Raw genomic sequence first — 18,218 nt, 5'->3', positions numbered from 1 at the left:
ATTCTATTTCACATAAGGATGTGAAGCTGTTTTCACTGTACAGATTTTGTTTTGTAACATTTGTGTGTGATACTTGTATGTCAATACATGTAATACTTTGTTTGCTATATTCTAGCTTTTTTCAAATCTTGTATATATATGTAAATGTAACAATTGTGAAGTTAAGGATTAAAGTGGAAAGTTCATACCTTCATATTATTTAAAATAGCCAAAATGTAAGAACAGTACTAGGCATGCCTAAATATTGTAACAGGGGACTCAAAGGTTTGGGGTTTATTAAATTTTTTAAGGGGTTCAATTATCTATAATTGCACAGTATTGCACAATAAATCTGTAAGAACTTGTCATGTATTTTGTGTCAGAAACCTTTCTATGTCAAATATTTGATCACAATCCAGATAATTCTGATTCGCACAGTATCAAGCTTAGAAATAGTGTCCAAATTTGCTCCAACTGTTTAGGGTTTAACATGTGCAGTTGTATCAGGCTGCAATCTGCTAAGCAGTTATTTCTTTTTTATATGACGATAATTTTATGGTAGAAATTAAATATATTATGTATGTCAGCTTTATGATTTTCGATCATTATCTGTTGGGATTTATTGACAAAAGTACTAGTACATATTGCATATACATGTATATATTTATAGATCAGTTTCATATGTTCTATCTAGAATAAATGTTAATTCAGTATTGTTGTCCTCTTTTATTTGTTATAGTTCTAGTTTTTTCCAGCTATCCCTGTTCTGCTATTTACAATCAAGAAGATTAAAAACCTTATTGCTATTTATAGATATAAAGATATGGTATGAGTGCCATCTAAGTCACAATTTATAAAAGTAAACCATTATGACTTATATTTGTATTAAGTATTTACAATTGTTTCAACATGCGTCAATGAAAAGTTTCCAGCACTATACAATGTGAACAAGCCCCCTCTCTATTCCTTTTCACACATGGGAATAACAAGTGATGAGGTGTTAAAGTGGTCAAAGTTAAGTTTTTGTGCTTTGGTCTGTTTTACTTATACTGTATGCAATAGGTCTAATATAATTGGTGTATGGAATGATTATTAGGTGTACATGTTTAGCATGAAGGTGTCATCTGACCGTGACCTCATTTTCGTGTTTCAGTGGTGAAAGTTCAGTTTTGGAGTTTTTGTCTTTTTTACTCATACTTTTTGCAATAGGTCTACTATATTTGGAATGATTAAAAGGTGTACATGTTTAGCGACAAGTGTCATCTGACCTTGACCTCATTTTCATGGTTCATTGGTGAAAGTTCAGTTTTGAAATTTTGTCTTCTCTTATACTATATGCAATAGGTCAACTATATTTGGTGTATGGAAAAATTTTATATCTAAATGTCTGTCGCACAGGGTTTATTTGATCTTGACTTCATTTTTCATGGTTCATTGCTTAGTGTTAAGTTTTTGTGTTTCGTTTTGTTTTTCTTATAACCATAAGCAATAGGTCAATTACATTTGTTGTATGGAAGAATTGTAAGCTGTACATGTCTTTCTGGCATGGTTCCTCCAACCTTCACCTCATTTGCAGGGTACATCAGTCAATGTTTAGTTTTTCTTGGTTATGTTAAGTATGTGTAACAGTTGTAATAAAGTTTGTATTTAGGACTATCAACATTCTATTAATAATTAGAAAAGAAGGAGAGACATTTCAGTGTGCACTCTTGCTTGGTATAGAGGATGATGTCATGTCATTGTCAATGAGGTGATAGGTTTTTGCTTCTTGTTGAAGGCCTTTCTGGGACTGATGGTTAACACTGCAATAAGTGCTATTCCTTTTTTTGTGTCATAGATCGACAGTGACACTGTCATAAACAATACATGTCCACTTTGGTGTCATTGGCAATTATATCACACCTTGTGTGCATATACTAACTAACTAAGTCTATAACTTGTGTTTTAAGTTAGTTTTAAGCAATCACATTTCTAGAAAGTTAAAATCAACAATCAATGAAATAACTTGAATTGTAAGCAATCTTGAAATATTTTTTTTCGAAATCAAGCCCACAACAGCTTTTGTTTTGCTGTTTCACAAATATTCTGTTGAGGCAATGTAACTATTAAAAACTAATGAGATGAGTTTACAATAAAGTGATAATTTTAATAAATATATGAACAAAAATAAATTAATCTTCAATAAAAACTATTCACAACATATGCAGATTACTATTTCACACCTTAATAGGTAAATGAAAGCTATTTAGCCACAAAACTAATGTCCATAAATTATTAATAAGGGAAAGTCCATTTTAAATGAACAATAACGATAACTGTTTATAATAATTGTTTATCACCAAGTGAAAATATTTAGTCCATTGTTATAAATAAATGTCAAAAAGCGTGTTCAAATTTATTTCTTTCGGAACATGTTGCGTATCCCGTTGTTGATAGAGGACCCAATCTGTTTTAGCATGTGTGGTCCTTTGATGTCAAAAACACAGTGCTCGATGGCATGCTTCCTTCTTGGTGATAGACTTTGTTTCCCTTTCTGACCGGTGTAGTTCCTTCCAAACATTTCTGCAGGAGTAAACAACTCTTTTGCCAAGTTAAAGATGAATTGAGAATCAGTTAGGCTATTGCTTGAAACTTTACAGACTGTATCAGGATGAATTCGGAGTTCAAGGAAGTCAATTTCAATATCTGTGTTACATTTTACTTGATGAATTGGTCCAGGATAGCAGTTGTAAACGTTTGCTGGTTTGAAATGATGTAAAGCTACAGATGACTGAATTGTATCCCTTGTAGAAGAGGAATTTGATGACAGTGGTAATGTTGGTTGCAATAATGTCTGACGTACATGATGTATGGCTGATGAAACCTGATTGGCTGGAGTGGTGTTAGCTTCTGTAAATGGAGCAATGTCTGGTAATGGAGCAATGGTACTATTCAAAGGAAGTGTTATATCTGGAGATGAATGTAGAACTGGGGATAGTGTTACTGGTGTAGGGTTAAATCCTGGAGAGCTATCAATATCTAATGATGTGAAATCCACTGACTCTGATGGTGTAGAAACAATGTCTGATGCTGAGGTTATGATGTCATGCTCGTCAATTGGAGGCAGAGTGCGGATTCTAGGTCTTGTTATTGATGTTGGCATGTTTTGGGCCGCTGTTGTGCCATGCTGAAGTGCATTGGAAATTTGACTAGAAATTAATGAATTTGGTCCTGGTGTTGCTGATACTTTCTTGGGGAATATGTGAATATCTGCAACTGTGGTGATAGGTACTGAAATGTCTGTTGTGCTGACCTGTTGTTCTGTTTGTTGTGACAAGTTGTTTGTGTTACAAGTTGTTGATGTAGTAGGCAATTGTTGATCTGCATGGCCAGATGAAGAAGCTACTGATGATGGTATCTGCTGTGTTGTAGTCATCATTTGCTCGAGTGAAGGGCCAGTGATAGAACTTGCTGATGGCATACTTGCTGCTTGACATAACATAGTAGTAAATAATGCAGTTGCATCAAAGCTGTCTGTTGGTGTTGATTTAGATGATGGAGGTGAACCGGTCACATATTCCATTAGGTCTAAGTCTTGTAAATCAGATGATGGGAATGGTGATAAGTCCTGTAACTCTTTGGAAAAGGATTGCTGTGATGATGGGATGTGTCTACGGATGTCTTTTACTACCCTGAGAATTTCGATGATCTGGCTTCTAATATCTGGAATTTCAGGGGGATCTGTCTGTGTTGACACTGATGTGGTCTTTGGAGTTGGCTTGTAATCTGCCAGTATATTCTGTAAATCTTTCTCGTCTGATAGTATGATTACAGAATCAGTCTCAGTTTGTTTGTCAACAACACCTTTCTCATAATTGTTGACTTGATTGGTCACAATATCTGCTTGGTCTAGGGTAAGGCCTCCCTTAAAACATGGCTCTCTCTGTGGAACGGCTCGTGTCTGACTATAGTCTCCAGCACCTTGGTATAACACTTTAACTAAACGACTTTTGCTACCCTGCCAAAACAAAAAAACAACTATAAAATAAATATTTCTATAAGGAATTAATTGACAATTCAGCCGAACTAATACATCTAAAATTATCGTCTAGTTTATCAATTCTGCTATTTTCATTTTTTCTGTCCAAATTAATATATTTTTGGAAAACAAATAAGGAATGAGTTCATGAACCACAGAAATTACAGATCATGCTATTAAAAATCATGTCAAGTTATTAAAGAACATAATTGAAGAAATGGTCAAACTGACACTACCTTAATTTGTACTGATCTGAGTCTTGTGGTATTCAGTATTGTGTTAGTTACATTTTATTTGGTTGATGCAAACTCAAGATTGAGAACGTGAATTCAGCATTTTTCAATTTGTAAAGGGGCATAATTCTAGAACAGTAAGTGATGCCCCCGAAATTCAATCTTGATCTGTTTTTCGTGGTTTTAAACCTTGCATATAAGTTTCATAACATTTGGCAAACCTATGACATTGGGAACAAAACAAAAATTTAGCAATTTTTCTATTTGCAAACAGACATAACTTCATTACTTTTGTAGTAATAATTATTATGAATAAGGTTCATAACATTTAATTGCAGCCAACTAAAGTGAGTGAACAGAAACAAAAAATCAGCATTTTTTCATTTGCAAAGGGGTATAATTCAAGAACTATTCAAGTGATGGGAAGTGTTCAACCTCTATTGAGTTTTGTGATAAACAAAATGCATAAGTATCATAACATTTGGATGTAAAGAAATAATCAAGTATGGGTTTTGCTCATTGCTGAAGTCAAAACATGGCCCATAGTATTTAATTTCTGTGTCTTTTGGTCTGTTGTATAGAGTTGTCTCATTTGCGATCATTCCACATCTTCTTAGTTATATTTATAAGGCTTATGTCACTCAGTCTAGATTAATAAAAGCAACTGAAAGGAAACTTAATAAACAGCTGTGTGGGGCTATTGCATGATTCATTTGTATTTTGCATAAAAAGTTTTGGTACAACATGTCATTAACATTTCAACAAATACAAAAGCAATTGTTCTCTGTGTAATTTATTCACTGGGATCTTTATTTTTCTTCTAAATATATATCACTCATTCATTAACGTATGTGTCGTTCCCAAATCTAAATTCAAACTTTTACTAGTAAACTATAAAAAAGTTTCAAATTCAACAAGAGGGGGTGGAGCTATATAATCTCCATAAAAATGATACTTGAAAATGCAAATAAATTTGCATACCAAATTTCATTGACTTAACATTAGCAGTTCCGAACATCTTAAAATGATCTTATCACAAACTAATACATGAAAACTAAGATAAGTTACAAATTCATTAGACTGTGACTGAGGGGCGAGGCCAAATATTCTCCATGGAAATGAGATGTGCCAATGCTTATACAACTGAATACAAATTAACATTGACCTAACACTAATGGTTCCCCTTGAATTGACTTAATCACAAACTAATACATGATAACTTGTTAAAATTTTCAAAGTCAATAGACCATGACAAAGGGGATCGGATGGAACTTCATAATAAGAATTGAAAAAAAATCAGCCGGTAGAGAACCAGTCTAGGATTGACAGAGGGAAGTAATTTGTTAAAAAAGATTGTAATAACAGAATCAAACCGATAATTGGCAAATGAACTATTGGCAGAGGATCTTTTACTCAGTAAATTAATCAATGAGTGATATCTTTCTCTATGTAAGATATTTGATGATCCCAGTGAATAAACTACACAGAGAAATTAAAGCTATTGTATTTTTTCAATTGGACAAATTATTGGGTTTGCAGTGAAAATTTTAACTTATAACTATGAATGTGCCTCTGGCATCCTCTGCCTATTTTTTTTACATTGGATAGGTTTTGGCTGGATAAATAAAAATGTAGACTGATTATTTTCAACATACCTTGAACTCAGTAGGCTGGTCTGGTAAAATTGCTATTCCCAGAGGGTCAGCCTGTTCCTCTTGAATATCATCAGCTCCAATGGAGGTGTCATGTTCTGAATTAGCAGTATCCTGAAAAACACATAGAAAACATTAATTTTATCCTATTATATGTTAGTCATAAGCTGCAAACAAGTACATCTTATTTCATTTATAAAACAGATCATAACTACACTTTTTTCCTGGCTTACATCTTATTAACCATTACATATATTAATGAATTCGGAAGCCTGATAGGAACACAGTGGTCAAACTTTCAAAAGGTTGAATTTTGGTTTATCTAAGTTGTTGGGATATAATCAAGTACCCACAGTCACATCCACTCTAAAGCAGTATTTCTATTTGTATTTATCTGATGTGCCTGTCCAAGATAGAACCCTGTAATTCAGTGGTTATCATCATTTGTTAATGAGTAACATAATTGTTTTAGATCATTTTTTTAACATGAATAATGCCATTGGTTTTCCAGTTTGAAGTGTTTTACATTTGTCAGTTCAGGGTCTTTTATAGCTGACTATGCAGTATGGGCTTTGCTCATTATTATAGCCTGTACAGTAACCTTAAGTTGTAAAATTCTGTGTCATTTGATCTCTTGTGGAGAAATGTCTCATTGGCAATTATACCACATCTTCTTTTTTATATTGTTACAAAAACATTGAATTTAGCATTATGTAATTACCAATAAAATTGTATGCATTAAAGCAAAAAGATTTTTCTTGTTGGGGTTAACTAAATTGATACAATTGAATATTTTTCTCTTTTTTACCATGTTTACCGAACTTACATGTGATAAATCTATATGTTAAAATCTACATCTGCATTTATCACATATGTAAGTTCTGTAAAATAGAGTAAAACATTCAATTATATCAATTTGATTAACCACAACAGGAAAAATCTTTTTGCCTCAGTACATGTAACAAATGCTAATTTGCTTTATGACACAATAAGCTGTCAATCAAAACAACAAAAAAATAATCTCGCTTTCAGGGCAAAGTCTCAACAAATCAATCAGTTTCCAGTCCTGTTAGTATAATAGTCCCAGATTTCATATATATACAAGGGAAGTTGTCCACTTTTTAACGGTTTTCGGTTTTATTTCATTTCGCTTCTCTTTTTACAGGTACCCCTTTTTGTCCCTTTTCTATTTTTGATATTTTAATCAAAAACTTAAAAATCAAACTTTCAAATAGTGAAATAATCAAAATTGCACGTTAGGTTTAGTATTTTAAAAGTTTGATCAAATTCCTAAACTATCAAACTTCTAAATGATATTTAGAATTTTATTATTTTAATAATTTGGTTAAAATTTCAAAACTTTTACACTATTTGAAATTTTGATATTTTAAAACTTTGATCAAAATTCAAAAAATCTAAAATTTCAAAATTTTTTTAAACTTTGAATTGAAAAGTGTTACACACACTGTATGACCTGATGACTAAAAACATGTATGCTTAAATTTAGACGTGACAGTTTGATTATACTTGCATTTGTTAAAAATCTAAAAATTGCAACCTAAATTAAAATCTAGCGGAAACATAATGATCTTTTATATAAATATAAGTTTTATACCTCAATATCATCAGGCTGAAATGGTTCTGCAACATGTTCATCTGTTGTCTCAGCTGTTGATTCCTGCCAATAACAATTAAACATGTCTTAAATCTTTTATCAATGGCAAGTTTACCATTTTTATGTTAACTAAAGATTTCTTGTGCTACTGTTGAAGACAATGGTTTCAACTTGACACATTAAAAAATTTTCAAAGACACTGCAACCAATATTAGAGTTAAGAATGGTAAAATTTATACGTCACCAACAAAAATATTTGTTTGAAATTTCAAGTTACTATTTAAGTTAGATTTCTATGACTCTTATCATGATTATTGTTGGGTTAAAATAGCAGATGGCGCTTTGTTTCTGATCAAGGTTTTCAAAACTTTGATTTTTGTACCAATAAGGTGGTACCTAACACTACAGGGAGATAACTCTAAAAAATCTGCAGAACGTTTTAATGACGTAGTCTTCATAATTGAATAGGATAAAAAAAAAGTCTTTATGAAACTGCCATATAACCATGATAACCAGTGTAATTTTTCTGATAAACGGTTGGTTCAGATTTTTTGAATTTTTTATATTTTTGCCAAGGGTGAAAGTAAATACTTTGGCAAAATTTTAAGAAAATTAAACAAGCCAATTTAATTTTAGTTCAAGTGTTAGGTACCACCTTAAGAGCTTAATATCAATTAAAGTATTTGAAACGCACATGTTTTTTAAAGCCCTTTGATGAGCATTTTATTAAACATACTGAAAGTTATTAATTACAACATAAGGTCATTAGAAATTTATCCCAGTAAGCATGGTAAGGAAAAATCTTACAAATGCTAAATAAAGCATGCTACAATATCCAATCAGGAACCTTTAGTTCAGTTGTTGTTGTTTATTGCTGTCCATCATATTTTTGTATAAAGTAAATCATGCCTTTAGCTTTCTTAAATATTTTATTTTCTTGTTTAATTTCATGGCCATTAACAAATCACTATGCTGTAGGGTTTTCCTCATCATTTTGCTAATTGGCAAAGGCCTATTATTATTAACATATATGTCATCTGGTCTCTAGTGGTTAGTTTTCTCACTGGCAATCATGCCTCATATTCTTATATTCTAAAAAGTACTTTTAAGTATTTATTTGGGCTTACCGTTTCTTCTGGCCAAACAGCTAAAAAACCGTACTCCTGCTGGTCTAAGTTTTGTCTCCGGGCGATTTCCCTGTCAATGGCAATAGCTCGATGAGTTTTCTCCCATTCATCTTCATACAAGTCTAACTCTTCTTCAGTTTCTGTTCAGAAAAAAATTAAAAATTATTTAATCAAATAAATTCATTAAACAAATGTCATAAAAGTGAAGTAACAAAGACACCCATCTCAATAAATATTTAAAACCCAAGCTCAATCACACACAAGTATGGATCACAAAACGTTGAAAATCAAGGTGAACTTTATTCAAGTATAAATTTGAAGTAATATAGGATATCCTCGGTATTTTACCTTATACATATAAGCATCATAAGTGGGGTTTCAATGAATATTTAATTGTCTTGTAATACACAGTTGTCTTTATACATAAATTTTTGATTTCATTGAAAATGAATATCTCTTAGATCTTGTAGATGAATTAATCATTGTTAATATCAATTAAAGTATTGGAAACGCACATTTTTTTTCGTACAACAATAAACATGATGAAGTGAGATGTAGTATGATTGCTACAGAGACAACTTCCAATCGATTGGATGTAGCCAATACCACGCAATTGTAAAGCTTTCAACAATGATAAACCACGTACTATATTATGTATATATATGTGTATAAAAAGCTTGAACATGAAATATGAAACAATTCAATTGAGAAAACAAATGGCCCACATTTAAAAAAAAATATTAGATAGAACAAATCTGGATTTAAAGACTTTATATTTTATAAACGTTCCTAGAAACACATGACAAATGCATGATAATTGTACATGTGCATTGCAATAAAATTAGCATGATCAGTATCAACTGTAATTGTGTATTCAACAATAATATTTTAATATCATTTAATGAAATTAAATAATATGAAAATTATCAGTCATAGCAATAAAAACAATAGTATATACATGTATATACTTGGCATCTCTGACAATCAATTTTGTATAATAATGCTCTATTCACCATCATCACGATAGTAAAAGAAAAGCATCTTACTCAACAAGTCTTACTGTCTTAGCCTAAAAAGCAATTTTTAATGTACAAAAAGTTTGTTTAATAATCAAACATACCTGCTATTTCAAGAACTTCAACTTCCAATGATTTGGTACCCAATACCAAGTTTACTTTAGTACTTTTTGTAGCTGATGACAGTTTTGCTGATCTGACCTTTGCTGTATTGCCGTCAATGTCAAATAATACAAGTGACCATTTGGCTACCTGAAATTGGAAAAAAATGTAATAATATACTGATGTTTATGTTTTTTTTTGTAACTTATTATTGTGAATAGTCTGTTGTCCATTGTTATGGAAATATAAGCACTCATGTTGATCTGTTCCAGACCATACAAGTACCGGTATTTGAACTGTATGTGTTCAGTCTGCACCGTATGCACACTTTTTCTAAATATGTAGTCTGAGAGTATTGCATCATCATGGTAAAACATAGTCACCTGCTGGTTAAAGATTCCTAAATATATTGGAACAACATTCTAACTTGATCTTTTAATTTGTTAAAGTGTAAACTATATATATAATTAACATCTGCACCATGAGCTAATGATACACCTGTCACATTTTGAAAGAATGAAGTTCAATATAAACTTCTCAATGTCATATATATATATAAATATATAGAGAGCCAAGGTGGTTGTGTGGTCTAGCGAGATAACTGCAGTTCAGGCGATTTGGTGTCAGGATATCCCAGTAGCATGGGTTTCGAATCCTGGCGAGGGAAGAAAAAAAAATTGCGAAAGCAAATTTACAGATTTAACATTGTTGGGTTGATGTTTAGACGAGTTGTATATATATATTAGAAATTTTTAGAAATCAAAAAGGAGCTTTATTATGTTTATAATTCATGTCACTCAGTCAAAAGATTAAACAATAAAACAATGTTTCAGGATTTAAGAATTATTTTTTTGAATTTAGGTTACATTAAATCCAGGATCTCTGGATTTCATGTTTTGAAGCCCAGGTCTTCAAGATCAGGACCCCCTCCTATCACCCCGCATGAATGAACTGGTTCCCATGTTACTAAGTGCTCTCTTCATTAATACTATAGCCTATAATACATTTGTGTCTGTATTTTTATCTGTCTTTTATTTTTCATTTAAATTTAGTGCTGTTAAATCAATCATCCTTAATCAGAACAATAGTTGTATTTGTAAGGGGTATGCAAGTGGGAGAGAAAGTTTTTTTTTTTACTTTATGTGATTATGTTCCAGACCATATGAGTATTTGGACCGTACGCGTACGGTCCAGGTGGCCATACATGTTATTGAGTCAAGTAGATGAATTAAACAAACATTTATGGAAATCTTTGTTTTTTTAGGTTTACAAATTGTTATTATTGCAATTAGATGGATAAAGTGAACAAGCGAACAGTTGAAATTAAATATTAGTTGAACTGTACATCTGAATCCTATTTTTGTACTCTTGCACTAGGTGACACTTGCTACGTAATATTTGTTTTACATTTACATGTTTTCAGTTCATGCATGTTCCTAAGCTTTGCATTTTTTTTTATAATATTATAAAACAATTGTCCTCCCACATTATGCTTACTTCCGATATCTTCAATTTCAGTGAGCATAATTCAATACAGAAAAAAAATGTTATGTATTACATTGACATGCTAATTATAAGAGATTTAAGTAGCGTTCTTTTTTTAAGTAATTAAACTCTAAAGTTAGTTTTTCAATTACAATTGAACTTTTTATATTAATTTTGGAGTTAAGTTGTGTTGATCTGTTATATGCATTTGCATCTAATAAACTTGACTATCTTCTTAATATTAGTCAGACCATACGCGTATGGTCAGACCGTATGAGTATTTTGAAAAAGTACACATACGGTCCAGACCGTACGCGTACGGTCCAAATACTCATACGGTCTGGAACAATTACATGCTTGTTATGAGCCCTATGATAAGGAAATTAAAAAAAATATCTTTATCTTATCAGTCAGGGGTGCTACTTAAACAAGTGATTTCATTGTCCACTATTTAAGTGATTTGATAAATTCAGTTATCACCAGTATTTAAGTGTTTCCTTCGATGTTCAAATGTTAATTTCAGTGATTTTCCATATTTTCACAAACTTTTTTTTAATTTTCCTGCATAGATCAAATATCCCATGTTCTATGAATATTAACTTCACAAGTGTGCTTGGGCAGTAAGTTAGTGTGCTAAAGCTTTTAAAACTTAAAGTACCCTTGAGAATTGTTCTGTAATCAAATATACATTAACTTGCTGACTATCACGACTATAAGACAAAGGTCAACAATATTAGGTAACCTGATTGGTTTTCTTTAAGAGTTAAATTGATATACTTCAAGGTTATGTCCTGATCTACAAATTATTCCAGAAAATGCATATTTTAAATAAGTTGTTAACACGGACAGGCTTATCAGTCAGGGGCATTACTTAAACAAGTAACAATTAAAATTACCTATACAAGTAATGTTGAAAACGAGGCTAATGTGAATATAACTTATATAAGTTATTTTTCTGAATATTATTTTTATAGGTGTCCAAAAATACAGATTTTTCTAGCTTTAAATAATTTTCACAGTTATTTGGTTATTTTTCCTTTGATATATAAAAACTAATTCTTCAGAAACACTAATTAACTTTCCCACGCATCTTTCTTTCATACCGATGCTTCTGGGTCAAAGATTGGTCTCTTGGGACTATTAAATTATCATTTTCCTCTAAAATCTTGAAGATAGACTGATATAAATAGATAGATACTTGTGAATCAATTAAGACCTGAAGTTATTTATAATTTGTAACCTAAATCAATCACATGTGTGCCTTAGATAAGTGTAATTGCTATTTTTTTCAAAAATGTTTAAAATAACTTATTCAAGTAATATTTTTGTCATTATTTTCAAAGTAATTTTTATCTCTATACTCCTCTCAAATCTGATAAATTCTTTATTTTATGATATAAAATGTTGTTTAAAATCATGAAAACTACATTGAGTCTATGTTTCTATTGAAAATTAAAATAACTCTATTAAGTAATTTTATTATTTTTAATTTAAAAAATTACTTATATAAGTAATTAAAAATAATAACTTGTTTAAGTAACGCCCCTGACTGCTTATCAAGCAAACGACAATATCTAGATGGACATAGTTGTTTTTCAATGGAATTCTTGTCTTTTTACCAATGATAAATCAAGCTTGTGGCAAAGTTATAAACACTTATTTAAGTGATCTTCTCGAATTACTTGTTTCAGTGACTTGAAGTCTGTCTATTTTTTAGATTTTTTGTTTAATATTTTACAGCCAAAATCACTTAAAGAAGTGATTCTAAAATCACTTGTTTGAGTTGTAAGTACCCTGATGGATTATTATAATAGGGATGGGGCAGATTTTCATAATGGAGGATAAATTAGTGTGAAAATACTGGAGCACATCATTTAAAGTTGATGTTTGTTTCCCCTCTCCCCATCCGGGTGAAGAATAAACCCTCTTGTCAAAAAAATATTTTCCTGAAAATAAGTTGTATACATTCTGATATTTTAAGCAGAAAGATTGATAATCTAAATGAATACACACTAATCGAGCACAAACAACTGAAAAGTGGCATCGACACCCGTGACAGGACAAGTCGTAACAGCTATGTGGGTCTCATTGGGGTATAAGTTTGATGAGGGATTGTCAATTTTTTATAAGCCTGACATATGAAAGTCAAATTATTGTGTCGTGAAAGGGGGAAATGAGGTCTAGCAGGACCCGGGAGAGGACAAAAAAATGAGAATTGCTTACGCACATAGTCATGATAATGTAGGCAGGATACAGGAATCTGACTAAACAGTAAGTGGGATCTGGGATTGGAACCCCCAGCTATAAGAACATGCTATGACATTGTTAAAAAATGCCTGTCCGGTCTGTGTTACAGGCCAAAGCCTATTATTGGACCACAAATTAATTATCACGTTGTGATTGGTTAAACGCCGTCACGTGGTGACCCCCTATGAGACTGTATGGGGTTAGTAAGTTTCATATGGGGTTCGTGACGCGTTAATGGCGACGTCATCTATTGATGTTGTTGTGTTTCATTGTTTATTTTTCCACAAAACGTCGCAGAAAAAGTCCAGCGTCCGATAAATTCGTTATACGGTTAACTACTGACCCCCTACGGATCCATATAGGGTTAATAAAATTCATAGGGGACTCGGCCTCAGGCCTCACCCCCTATGGATTTTACAAACCCTCTATGGATCCGTAGGGGGTCAGTAGCGAACCATATAACTTATAAGGGTAGGCCAAAGGGTAGACCCGAGGGAGTGGAAACATACATTCTTTTAAATGTGGCCTTATATATGAGTATCAACAAGTTGAAAGGAAAGTTTAAGTAGCGGACTCTGAATATTGACTATAGGCCATTATCGGCCCACAGATGAATTATCACGTTGTGATTGGTTCAACACCGTCATGTGGTGACCCTCAATGAGACCGTATGGGGTTAGTAAGATTCATATGGGGTTCTTGACGCGTTAATGGCGACGTCATCTATTAATGTTGTTGTGTTTTATTGTTTATTTTTCAACAAAACGCCACAGAAAAAGTCCAGCGTCAGATAAATTCGTTATAGGGTTAGCTACTGACTGCCTACGGATCCATAGAGGGTGAATAAAATTCATAGGGGACTCGGCCTCTGGCCTCACCCCCATTCGGATTTTACTAACCCTCTATGGATCCGTAGGGGGTCAGTAGCGAACCATATAACTTTAATATTGACTATCTTGATAGACTTGTATAACTGGACTTGAAATGTAAATATAGACTTTCGTTATAAGTCGTGAAGAGCACGATTTGTTCTCCTACAAGAAATTCACCTCCTATTCATTTCGTATAACCAAACTGCAGTTTTACCAGTTTTTGATCAATCACAACGAATTGTTATACTATGGTATTCTTATGATTTGGACCATTAAAGTATAATTTTTTTGTCAAATAAATTTACCAATCTTGACACATGGGAAAAACGGAAGTTACCAGGTCGAACTATTTTAGCCTGGGGTCCTGGCTACTGATTAGCTCCGCTACATGTTAGCCAGGCGTAATACAATCACTCCGATTATCTGATTGGACAATGCTACCTCTTCCGCAGCACTGAATTGTGGGAAAGCATCCAAATCATAACAAACATGGCGCCTCCCATAGTTAATCGGTGCGATGCAATGTTTATAGAGAAGTTACAACAAATTATCCGCATAATGCATGCATTATTTACAATCAACAGTTGCAGAAATACTGAATACAGATTCCTGAAACCTAAGCAAGTAGATTGTTTGTTACATTTGAAAGAATCCGATGTGATTGCTTGTTTGAAAACCAGTTATGGCAAATCCTTGATATTTGAATCATTGGCTCACCTGCATCTACGATCATCAGTTTTAATTATAAACCCTTTAAACTCAATCATCACAGAACAATTAGATAGATATGGCAGTATGGCCATTTGTGTCTCGCCGGAATTGTTGCAGCGTCTCCAAAAACATTCTTGTTCTACTATGTCTTTAGACTGTGATTTGTGCAAATTCGTTAGTGCTAAATTTAAATTTGTGATTGGACATCCAGAACATTTCCTGAATAAAGTTATTATTGACATTTTTAGTAATGCAGCATGGCAGGAAACGTCCACCGCTATTGTTATAGATGAGGCTCATTGTGTAGAGAAATGGGGAGCAGACTTTCGCAAAGATTATAAAAAACTCTCAATGCTGCGATCAACATTCCCAAATGCAAAGGTGCTAGCTTTAACTGGGACAGCCACAAAACAGACTTGTGAGGCAATTAAGAAAACCCTACATCTCAAAAACCTGAAAATTGTAAGCACTACAATTGTACGTGACAATATTAAGCTAACCTGCAAGAAAAGACCAGTACAGAATTCGATAGACTCTCATGAATCTGTTCTCATGCCTATTATCAAAGAGTTGAAAGAAAAACAAGACCGTTTTCCAAAGACAGTCATATATTCCAAGCTGAAATGGTGTGCAGCAGGATACCAGTTAGCAATGCTTCCTGAAAATGATGGCACACCTGTTGATGAAACAATGAAGACATTTGTCAGTCAGTACCATGCTCCATCAACAGAACAGGTAAGCAAATAATATTTTAATTTGTGTAGACTAGTAAATTGTAATACGTGTACATGGTTTAAAAGTATATGTGTTTTGGTTTGAGGAACATATTTACCAATGCTGATTTTAAGACAATATAATATTTAACTTTCCGGTTCTAACTGATTATAATGTGCATTTTCTAACATATTTAAAGTTATTTCGTGAAACTTGAAAAAAATTATAAACTAAGTGTCAACCCTCATTCTACGGTGCACTTTACTGGAAAAAATTGAAAGCTTATTACTATGTACATGTACATGATGAAATAATTATAGGTACATACATGTATACTAGAAAACTACAATGAAAAACTATAAAAGATTTTGTTTAGAAGAAGCCACTACTTGTAAGTGTGGAATGTTTGCAAAGAGATAACTTCCCATTGTGAACCTTAAAATTTTACTTTATTCTTAAAATTAAAAGCTTATGGGTATTCATTCTACATAACATTGTGTAAAAAAAAATATCGCATCACAGAGATGTATTGCTTATTCATGAATATTAACATAAGTATAGTTTAATTCAATATGCTTTTATTTGAAGACTAATTAAAATGAAGATTTATTGTAAAATGTTTAAAGTATTGTACTTTCCTTTTTCAGTTGAAGCAACATGTTGTCCAGCAGATGTCAAGTGACTCTCTTAGACTTTTGTTTGCTACAGAAGCATATAGCATGGGAACTGATGCACCAGATATAAGGAGAATAATTCATTTTGGTGTACCTAATTCATTGGAAAGTAAGTTGATCCTCAATTCTGTTGTTTAATTCACAAAAAAAAATTGTACTTATGCAACTATGTTGTTCATTTGTAAACATGTATATAAATACGAAGATGTGGTATGAGTTCCAATGGGACAACCCTCTATCCAAAGTCACAATGTAGTTATACCTGGTATATAGATCACAGTACAGCCTTCAACACAGAACATATGGCTAACACCAAACAGCAACTAATAACAAATGTATAGAGAGTCCCAAAATGACCAGTGTAAAACATTTCAGACATGAAAATCAATGCCGAGTCTACACACAATACAAGAAATGAAAAACTCATACACCAACAAACTATTGAACAACAGGCTACAAGTGTATTTATCAAGTAAATGTAGATGTTGAGTACACACAAAGGAGAGAGAGAAAAAGAAAACTAATACAAAGTTGTTTATGTTTTAAGTATTTTAGACATAAATACTGAACTAAAAAGAACTTAACGTGTACAAAAAAGGTATATTTGTCAGGCACTGAATGCAAATATCCTGTATAAATATTTTTTAATTCAAATATTTATTCAATAATACATGGTCAATTATAGATGTATAGCATATACATGTACATGTACATATCTTTATATTGTATGTATATTTAACATATGTCATTTTTCTTTCAGCCTATATGCAAGAGGTTGGAAGAGCGGGACGTAATGGTACAGATTCTTCTGCTATTATGTACTTCAACAATTATGATATTGGTAACAATATGCCATTGGAACCAAAAATGAAAGATTTTATAATGACTTCTGAGTGTAGATGGAAATTTCTTAGTGATTTCTTTGGTGTACATTTTGACAGAACAGTTCTTCATCATAACTGTTGTGATAATTGTGAACTAGCATGTATTTGTGAGTTATGCAAAGAACCACTGCATTCAGACGACTCAAATGACTATGAGGCCAAAAAACCAAAGAAGCCAAGGCTGGCTATGAATAAGAAGAAGATATTAAAAACAATGCTCCAGCAGTACTTTGATGCAGAAAATGAAGCTACAGGTTTCCCAATAAACATACCAAAGACTGGACTCTCATCTGATTTATTGAACAGTGTTATCAACAGCGTCCATGAAATTAAAACTAAAGAACAAGTCTTAAGTATAAACCAACATTTAAGCATCAGCTTTGCAGAAAATATTGCTCTGATAGTGAACCATGTTCAGAATATGAATAGTTAGTGCACATGTTAATGGTTTTGAACATATTGCAATTTTTATCCTGTTTGCTACTTGTTACATGTATAAATATCTAATATAAAAAAAACTTCTATGTTTTTGAATTGTAATGATTCATTGTTTTGAGAATGATAATTTATTGTTAATAATAAATTTATGCTCAGTGATTATGCTTTTTTGTATACTTTAATGGATAGATATAAGCATAAGAAGATGTGGTATGATTTCCAATGAGACGGCTCTCCACCTAAGACCAAAAGTATGCATTGTAAATGCCCAAGAGCTTAAAGTTTCATCAACAGAATATAATGAATAACAAACATGCAAAAATGTTTTGCAGTTGGTGTTCTCTATTTTCAAGATGTTTTCAGTCAATCCTGCATGTGACTGTTTAAAGTACTGGTAGTGTTTTGTAATTTGTTGTCTGTTTTTTTTTCTCATGGTGTTTTTGTCTAGCAT

At 32.2% G+C, this 18,218-nt stretch overlaps 2 protein-coding genes across 2 annotated transcripts; one reads left to right on the top strand and one right to left on the bottom strand.

Moving 5' to 3' along the window:
- Nucleotides 1-2,100: 2,100 nt before the first annotated feature.
- Nucleotides 2,101-14,837, bottom strand: LOC139484514 (uncharacterized). Its single transcript, XM_071268246.1, has 7 exons — nucleotides 14,832-14,837; nucleotides 14,652-14,714; nucleotides 9,745-9,892; nucleotides 8,625-8,764; nucleotides 7,498-7,560; nucleotides 5,886-5,996; nucleotides 2,101-3,976 (listed from the first exon to the last, which is right to left on the bottom strand). The coding sequence occupies exons 1-7, from the start codon at nucleotides 14,835-14,837 to the stop codon at nucleotides 2,375-2,377; spliced, it is 2,133 nt and encodes a 710-aa protein (XP_071124347.1). The 3' UTR covers nucleotides 2,101-2,374.
- LOC139486584 (probable ATP-dependent DNA helicase RecS) lies at nucleotides 14,812-17,887 on the top strand. The gene is made up of 3 exons (XM_071271509.1): nucleotides 14,812-15,792; nucleotides 16,419-16,554; nucleotides 17,206-17,887. Exons 1-3 carry the CDS (start codon nucleotides 14,836-14,838, stop codon nucleotides 17,760-17,762), a joined length of 1,650 nt encoding a protein of 549 aa, XP_071127610.1. The 5' UTR covers nucleotides 14,812-14,835; the 3' UTR covers nucleotides 17,763-17,887.
- Nucleotides 17,888-18,218: the final 331 nt, after the last annotated feature.

The sequence above is a fragment of the Mytilus edulis genome, chromosome 8 (assembly GCF_963676685.1).
Source record: "Mytilus edulis chromosome 8, xbMytEdul2.2, whole genome shotgun sequence".
NCBI classification, from domain to species: Eukaryota; Metazoa; Mollusca; class Bivalvia; order Mytilida; family Mytilidae; genus Mytilus; species Mytilus edulis.
Note: the sequence above shows the minus strand (reverse complement) of the source record. Positions and strands in the feature narration are given on the sequence as shown.

Bases quoted from the DNA above. Each gene is read 5' to 3' on its own strand.
- LOC139486584 (XM_071271509.1), top strand. From the start codon at position 14,836: ATGGCGCCTCCCATAGTTAATCGGTGCGATGCAATGTTTATAGAGAAG. The intron at 15,793-16,418 runs GTAAGCAAATAA...TTCCTTTTTCAG, and splicing joins ATGCTCCATCAACAGAACAG to TTGAAGCAACATGTTGTCCA. The intron at 16,555-17,205 runs GTAAGTTGATCC...TTTTTCTTTCAG, and splicing joins TGTACCTAATTCATTGGAAA to CCTATATGCAAGAGGTTGGA.
- LOC139484514 (XM_071268246.1), bottom strand. The intron at 8,765-9,744 runs GTATGTTTGATT...TTTTCTGAACAG, and splicing joins TGAAGTTCTTGAAATAGCAG to AAACTGAAGAAGAGTTAGAC. The intron at 5,997-7,497 runs GTATAAAACTTA...TGTGTTTTTCAG, and splicing joins TTCAGCCTGATGATATTGAG to GATACTGCTAATTCAGAACA.